Source organism: Solanum tuberosum, unplaced genomic scaffold (genome assembly GCF_000226075.1).
Source record: "Solanum tuberosum cultivar DM 1-3 516 R44 unplaced genomic scaffold, SolTub_3.0 scf00040, whole genome shotgun sequence".
Taxonomy (NCBI): Eukaryota; Viridiplantae; Streptophyta; class Magnoliopsida; order Solanales; family Solanaceae; genus Solanum; species Solanum tuberosum.
Window position 1 is genome coordinate 2522830 of NW_006238964.1, and position 7622 is coordinate 2530451.

At 35.2% G+C, this 7622-nt stretch overlaps 2 protein-coding genes across 3 annotated transcripts in view; one reads left to right on the forward strand and one right to left on the reverse strand.

Moving 5' to 3' along the window:
- The window catches only part of LOC102603350 (protein SYS1 homolog), a 3542-nt gene extending 706 nt beyond the window's left edge, over window positions 1-2836 (forward strand). Inside the window, exons 2-4 of one of the 2 annotated variants that reach the window (XM_006343053.2) lie at window positions 737-963; window positions 1908-2007; window positions 2365-2819. In XM_006343053.2, coding sequence (XP_006343115.1) covers window positions 737-963; window positions 1908-1984 — 304 coding nt within the window. In that variant the 3' untranslated portion in view covers window positions 1985-2007; window positions 2365-2819. Of the gene's footprint in view, window positions 1-736; window positions 964-1907; window positions 2008-2364 lie in introns of both variants that reach the window. The other variant, XM_006343054.2, reaches the window with a different exon arrangement.
- A 69-nt stretch (window positions 2837-2905) lies between these two features.
- Window positions 2906-7395, reverse strand: LOC102603916 (probable sulfate transporter 3.4). Its single transcript, XM_006343055.2, has 12 exons — window positions 6919-7395; window positions 5758-5965; window positions 5331-5502; window positions 5160-5225; window positions 4957-5070; window positions 4748-4864; window positions 4517-4643; window positions 3969-4255; window positions 3678-3868; window positions 3508-3593; window positions 3334-3410; window positions 2906-3244 (listed from the first exon to the last, which is right to left on the reverse strand). Exons 1-12 carry the CDS (start codon window positions 7292-7294, stop codon window positions 3077-3079), a joined length of 1989 nt encoding a protein of 662 aa, XP_006343117.1. The 5' UTR covers window positions 7295-7395; the 3' UTR covers window positions 2906-3076.
- Window positions 7396-7622: the final 227 nt, after the last annotated feature.

Genomic DNA, 7622 nt, shown 5'->3' on the forward strand with positions numbered 1-7622 from the left:
AAGTTCTTTTTTTTTTTTTTTTTTTTGGGATCTAAATTAATGTTGGGACAATATTCTTAATGCTGGGCATAGATGCATAGTTAAGAAAATAACTAAGTAGAAATGATTGTTTAGCTCCATAAATCCACCTTCCCATGACCCAAGCTGGAACAAAAGAAGAATCTGAATTGGGAAGACTTCCCTGCTGAAAAATCATATATTGTCATCTTTGACTGTGTCTTCTATTACTGATTGAAAGCAGTCTTAACTTTTTTTTGGGCATTGATATGTTTGGTGAGGTTCTCCATACATAATAAGTGTAGCAATGGGAGTTTAAAGAGATTGTCCATACATAATAATGTTTTCAGCAGTGTGAGTTTAAAGAGATTGGATCAGTGTTTTACATCATATTAATATGATCTTTGACGTTGAATTATTTAACTGGTTGAGTCGTTTTACAATATCTTTTATTCTTATGTTTGGTGGACTTAAGAGTTGGGGAAAAGATAAAAGAAATGGTGAAGAACTTACACTTGGGAAGTAAAGAAATTGGAGATGCAACCGTAAATAAGCCAAAAAAGGAGTGGACAATGATATGGCATAATACTTTTTATCTTTCTAATTTGTACTTCCATTTTGACTTTTTATGCGCATGCTAGTTGCCGGTGAGAAAATCTATATTCTGTGAACGACTTCCTAACTTTCCAATAAATCTGGTTCAACATGCATAATTGAATATTTTTGTTGCAATATGCAGAGCTGGCTTTTTGCTTTATCTGATTGAGAGGGCAAAGAAGTGCTTAGATTTTTCAGCAACACTCTACATCGTCCATCTTTTAATATGTATTGTCTATGGAGGTTGGCCTTCTTCAATAACATGGTGGGTTGTGAATGTTACCGGGCTTGCAGTGATGGCATTGTTAGGTGAATACTTGTGCATAAGACGTGAATTACGCGAAATTCCAATTTCAAAATTCCGATCAAGTAAGCTCCTTTTCCTCCATTTTGAATAATTTCTGACTGAGAAAGCTTTCTCCCATTATATCATCTCTCCATATCAGTTCCCTGAACACTATCAGTTTGTTCTGGCATCTTTCAACTCTACACACTATTTTGTCTTTTCTTTAGGATCCTGATTATTGCTGCTTCTTTGATTATGATGCTAACTACTGTTATTTCTCTTTTAGTTTTGGATCATTTATTTGTATTCTAAAGTTGAAGTGCTTGAGATATCTATGCTTCAGCTATTGGATCTCACTAGAGGTTATTAACACCTCATTTTTCTTTTCCGTTGCACAGACTATAGAGTATGAAGATCTTTGTCAATCTCTTCTACTATATTAGTAGACTTTGTGAAACTTCTTCTTTCATGGGTGCTTAGACTGTAGCTTGTCATTTTATAGGCTAAAAATGAGATAGCATGTATGATTTATGAACATCTTGTGCTTCTCTCTGTTATTTGGGTACAAATTGGTTCTTGGTACTTGATGAATATGTGATGCACTAGATTTGCCAATAAATTAGAGCAGTAGTTGCAGTAATAAATTTGTTAATTGATAGAAAGTCAGAAAGAAGAAGGTGAGGTGAGGTGAGGTGAAGTAGAAGAAAGTGGTGCTGTTGATGGATACTGGCATACTGCTAGTTTGGCATAAATTACATAGAGCAATTAACATGTGCTTTTAACAACACTGGATAATTCTGTTTTCAGCTTGAATAGGGTCAGGTCGGGTTTTATCCCACTTCCCAAAAGCAGTGTATATATTTTTAGCATTTGTCATAGTGGTGCAACAGTGAGCTTCAGAAAACAGAAGAAGAATATTAGCTGCCATTTGTTGTACTTCTCCTTGCGACTTTATTGTAGTTATCTGTTAGGCTTGTTCATAGAAAATCTCAATTTGAACTGAGAGAATCTAAATTATGATTGGCAGGGTCAGTCAGTGAGGATAAGGCAAACGAAGACATGGATGAGCAAATCCCTTTGTATCGTGTGGACAATATGGCTTGAAAGAAATCGTAGGTGCTTTAAGGGTAGGGAGGAAACATTGGTTTTGTAAAAAATTAGATTTATTCAGCATCTTAAGATTTGGTGTAATGCCTTTTTTGATGCTATGCTGGAATTCTCCTCCAGATAAAAGGGATCTAATTCCAGTAACTAATTGTTTGTACTAATCTGCTGTATCATCTTGGTACTGTTTTTTATGAAATAAAATTATCTTTACTTGTCAAAAAAGAAAATCTTAATTTGACAACTAGTCATCACACATATCAGAAGAGTGACTCACCACTATATGCCTCTAGTATATTATGATTTTTTGCATCTATTGGAAGTTCAAATGACATATGGTCTGGACAAAAACTAAATAGGGTCCTGATTAAAATGTGTAGATGTTTGAGTGAGTTGAAGTGCAACAGCAAGAACAATTGTCTTACTGATTCTGTGATGGTGCTTACAAGTCTCTCTTCTGATCTGACATCTAAAGCTTCATAGAGGAGATTTATTTCCTTTGCTGGCAGCAAAGTCATGTCGATTGTCTTTGAAGATTGAAGAACAGAACAGGAAACACGCTAAGCAGAGCTGTGCTTAGACATTTTATGAACAACTTGAGGAGATTTAGAATGACGTAACAAATTCTAATGGGACGACAGTGTTTGGCAAGGTATATGTAGATTTTAAGCATTCATAAAGCATTTTGTTATTCGAAGACTTTTTAATCTGAAATTGCATGATAAGTCTTGGAGTCAATGTTCTTCTGATGCTGTAATTGAAAATTGTTTGATGCCACACCTAGGTTTGACATTGATGAAGGGCAGTGAAGAGTAATCTGCTGATTAATAGTTAATAGTAGTTTTTAGTTTCTTCTTATTTTTCCAGACAAGTAAAAATAATTGTTATTCTCAAAACAGAAAAAAAGATAGATAGTGGTTTCCTAAATTATTATATACAAACAAGGGTTACATTCATGGATATGCTTTCTCTCATCCTAGATAAAGATAATATACATCAAAATTCTCTTCTTAGAAGAGCTTAGAACACAAATCAATTCCGCCCAAAACTTCAGTTTATTAATCCTTCTTCTCTCCATCCATAGTACAAATCTCATATAGTTAGTGGTTGAGCTGGCCCCTTTTCAGGCTTCCAAGAAGACGAAATATCGTCCACAGCTTCAGAAACTGTTAGATATAATCCGTCTAACCCAAAAGCCTCAAGAGCATTCGAGTTAAACAGCTTTTCCATAACGTTTCCAACTGGATTTGCCAGCACAAGCTGCAACAATAGACAATTAAAAGCATAAACAATCAACAAAAGAAAGAAACCGTGAAAACAAAAGCTTGACAGATGAAAGATTTTTTTACCTTAAGTGATCTTTTCTCAAGTATTCTTCTAAGTTCACATATTGTATCAATGCCACTAGTGTCTATAGCTGTCACAGCTGCAGAAAGAAACCCCCAAATTTTTTGTTAGTAGACATGTTAGATTACTCGCGAAAGAAAACATGACAGAAGATATGTTCTGTTTTTCGAACCAACCTGTCATGTCAAGAATTACACATTTGATTGGTGGTTCTTGGTTGGCTTTGATCCTGTCTTCCTCTTCTCGAATCCATCTCAATGTCCTGTAGTTGTATTAAGTTGCTAACTTTTGGTTGATACGACTCTAATGTAACAAAATATTCAACAACTTTGAAGGTTAAACTTACCTTTCATGTAGGTAGGTAGAATTTGCAAAGTAGAAAGGAGCCTCAACAGCTATGATAAGGAAAGAAGGAATCCTAACAGCAGTGGTGTATCTGCTTAGGCTTTGAAATGAACGAGTACTCGAAATGTAGCCCAGGACATTTGTATTTGGCCTTGTAACATGTAATAGGATCTTGAAAACTGAAATACCGACCTGAAGTGTTTTCATGAACAAAAATTATAGTACATTACTAGATATGAGAAGTTAGAAACGTCGAGGTAGGGATTGAGATTTATGAGGAGAAACTGCTTACTGCTATGAGTAGGCCAATAGCCACTGAGATGAAAAGAACACCAAAAAAGGAAGACAAGCACGCGATGCAGTCTAGTTTGTCAACTTTCCATAAACGGAATGCACCTTGATAATCAATTAGCCCGATCACTGCTGTTATAATAATTGCTGCCAAGATGACGTTAGGGGTGTAATGGAACAACGGCATGAGAAACAGCAGTGTGATAAGTACAGTTGTTGCCATTACTATATTTGAAACAACAGATTTTCCTCCAGCGTTGTAACTTACAGCAGATCGAGAAAATGACCCTGCAACAATGAATTTTAGTTGGAATAAGAAAAGATAGAACCAGGGTGTGGCAAATTTAGCCCGTGGGAAACATAACTTCCCCAACCCCCTCATTTATTAGGCCAATCCATTTAAGACCCGTTTTTAAGTCCATTTCAGCCCAAGTTACTTTTGTTCTGCCCAAATTCAACCCAACCCGTCTATTTAACAGCCTAAAGACAACTAAAACCTGTGATATGTGAAAGCAAAATATTAAAAGAAGAATGTTGCTTAGTTTGTACCTGTGGTGACAAAGCAGGAGGCACAAGAGCCAACTATGTTCATGAGTCCAATAGCAATCATTTCCTTGTTACCATCAACTTGGTAGTTCTCCATAGCAGCAAATGTCCTTCCTACTGCAATCCCTTCCTGCAGGGGGTTATATAGGTCAGTTCACTAATCTCCGCGTCCATTTCTTTCTTTCTTTGACGATATAAAATGTTAGCAGTAGACAGTAGTTCGTTTTCACTTACTGTGAGCGCTAAGATTCCAGTTATAATGCCAACTCTGAGAGCAAGAGACATAAAAGGGCCACCAAAATGTAACTTGTTCACTGATGGTGGATTTATCCCCTTGGGCAAGTGTCCAATCTGCCCGACAAAATTAAGAATCTTCAGTCTCATGCTCGCATCTAAATTGAACAACGGATGAAAGTAGAGACGATGCATGTAGCATTACTCACAGTTGGAATCGCGTGTGTCTCATTTTTGATTAGGTAAACTATGACAGTTGAGAGAATAACTGATACTAATGGAGCTGCTGCGGAAACCCAGAAAAGTTTTGGATTTCTTGCACTCTGTTGTATGGAAAGAGCATTGTTTTAGAAGTGATCAATAAGGATATAAGAAGCAACTTTCTCATCCACATAAACCAAAAAACACTTACTATTTGCCTTGCAGTGAGCAGAAATATGAGGAAACAACCACCCATAACAACAGTTTGCCACATCCACTGAAAACAAATGTTGCAAAGTTACACTAATCAATACATACCTTCAATATATTTTTGGTCCTCGTGATATATGACTTTAACACATTATTGAAGGGAAGTTCTAACCTCATTTCTGTTTTCGAAAACCGAGGTCAAAACAGGAATTATTTCCATCCTGTTTGTGAAGTGAACTATCCCTAACAATCCTTTCAGTTGTTGCAAAGAGACAATGACTGCTGCACCAGCCATGAACCCTAGCAGAGTGGCCTTAGACAGAAAATCAATGATGAATCCTAACCTGCAAGTTATCGAATATTGAGGATTGATTTTCAAAAAATCAAAATTTATATAAAAAAAAACGAATATGAGATATCAAATTGGTATTTATTTATTTATTAATTGGCGGGGAGGGGAAAGGATATGAAATTCAATCTTCACCACAAGTGAAGGACGGAAGGCCTCAACCAACTGAACAATCCTCACATTTCGCGTATTTATATATGTTTAAGAGCTCTTGACAAAGGAAATGGTTAATGAGCATAGTAGTATATACCTGAAGAAACCCATTGCAGCTTGCAAGCATCCTGCAATAAGAGTTGCTGTGAAAGCAAGTTGAAGATATAAAGCTGGCTCTTTGCTGTATGTAACTGCTTGGCTGAGCATGGTTCCCATCACAAGTGAGGCTATGGATACTGGTCCAACGGCTAAATGTCTTGAACTTCCCAAAATTGAATATATTAATGGGGGAACAAAGCTTGAATCTGTCTCACACAAAATTTATTAGTTTCATCACTACATAATACAAGAAATGAGATTTTTTTCATGACGACTTTACGTGACAATTGTCTTAGCGTCACAAAAAGTAAGTTTCCTCTCTAAGGATATTCAAAATTTAATTCGTATAAAATGTAACATTCGTACATAGTATAAGTGATAGTTTTAGTAGCGACCATGCATTAGAGAATTTTTCATGACGACTGTATGTGACAATTCCTTGGTCGTCACAAAAAAGTAAAGGTAGGTTCTCCACATAATAAAACAATTAAATCACTATGGGTATTTAATTTGTACAAAAAGTGACATATTTACCTAGTAAATAATAGTCTAACGGCAAACATGTTTTAGAGGTAATTAGGGGAAAATAATAAGAACTTTTCATGACGACGAGTTTACGTGACAATTGTATTAGTTGTCACAAAAGTAAAGCAACATTTAACATGCTTTTTTTTTAAAAAAAATAAACGATTTATACTACACAGAGCGTCTAGCGGTCTTTTATTAATAAAATCCTTAACATGAATAAGTACAAGAGAGGCTAGGCCTTACTTTACCAATTCTAATGATATAACAAACCTCTACATACCTATATAGTAAGTGAGAATTTTAGCGGTGACCATGTGTTAGAAGAAATGAAAATTTTTCATTGATTGCCTTAAATCATCACAAAAAGTATATATATAAATTTGACCTATATACAAATGATAATTTTCATGACCACTTTATGCAACAATTGCCTTAATATAAAGATTCCAAACAGAGAAAGGAGATTCAATATCTAATGCTGATATAGATATATAAAATGTAACATTTGACATATATACACCGTATAATTTTGTCAAGCAAAAAAAAAAAAAAGATTGTTTTAGTGGCGAAAAAAATTTGGAGGGAAAAACAACAAACAAAAAAAAAGAAAAAGGGATGGAAGTGGACTTACATAACCCAATAATAGGTGGCAAATTAGCAAGTTTAGCATAACTGATTCCTTGAGGTATAGCAAGGCTAGCAATTGTAATGCCGGCAATGATATCAGATCTTAAAAGCATAAGATTATACTTAGGTCCCCATTCGAAAACAGGGAAGAAAAACTGTAAACCCAAAACAAATTTCCTCAACGTCGTTTGGTTCTTGAACCTGTGAAGTGGATCATCTGGGAAAAATATCTCCGACAATCTATGCCGGAGTTTTTGAAATGTCGTCCGGTGAGGCGGCAAACATACCTTATGTACACCGTTCGATTGCGAAGACGAAGCCTCTGCTCCGTCATTTGTATTTCCAGATGAATCTTCCACTTTAATCGAATTCAAAGTCATTTTTTATTTGTTTTAATTTTAACGAATTTGGTTCAAGAACAATAAGTTGGGGAAAATGTGTATTGGGTTAGTTTTTCAGTTTTGGATCGGAGAAGAATGAATGAAAATTACTTGATCTGTGTTGATTTGAATGGAAATGAACACAATGCCCCTTTTTATAGGGGGAAGTTTAAAATATCCGCCCAACGCGCCTATACATGTTATTTATTTAAAAAGAAAAATACTTTAAATGAATAAAAATGTGAAGTGGTGCTAGTAAGTAGTATAATATAACTTTGAGAGGTAAAGATTTTATTTTTCTTTTTAAAAATATTGATATGAAATTCCA

Excerpts from the sequence above, each read along its gene's own strand:
- LOC102603916 (XM_006343055.2), bottom strand. The coding sequence starts at position 7,294 with ATGACTTTGAATTCGATTAAAGTGGAAGATTCATCTGGAAATACAAAT. Across the intron at positions 3,594-3,677 it reads TCTACCTACCTACATGAAAG|GACATTGAGATGGATTCGAG; the intron begins GTAAGTTTAACC and ends ATACAACTACAG. Across the intron at positions 3,245-3,333 it reads TTGAGAAAAGATCACTTAAG|CTTGTGCTGGCAAATCCAGT; the intron begins GTAAAAAAATCT and ends CTATTGTTGCAG.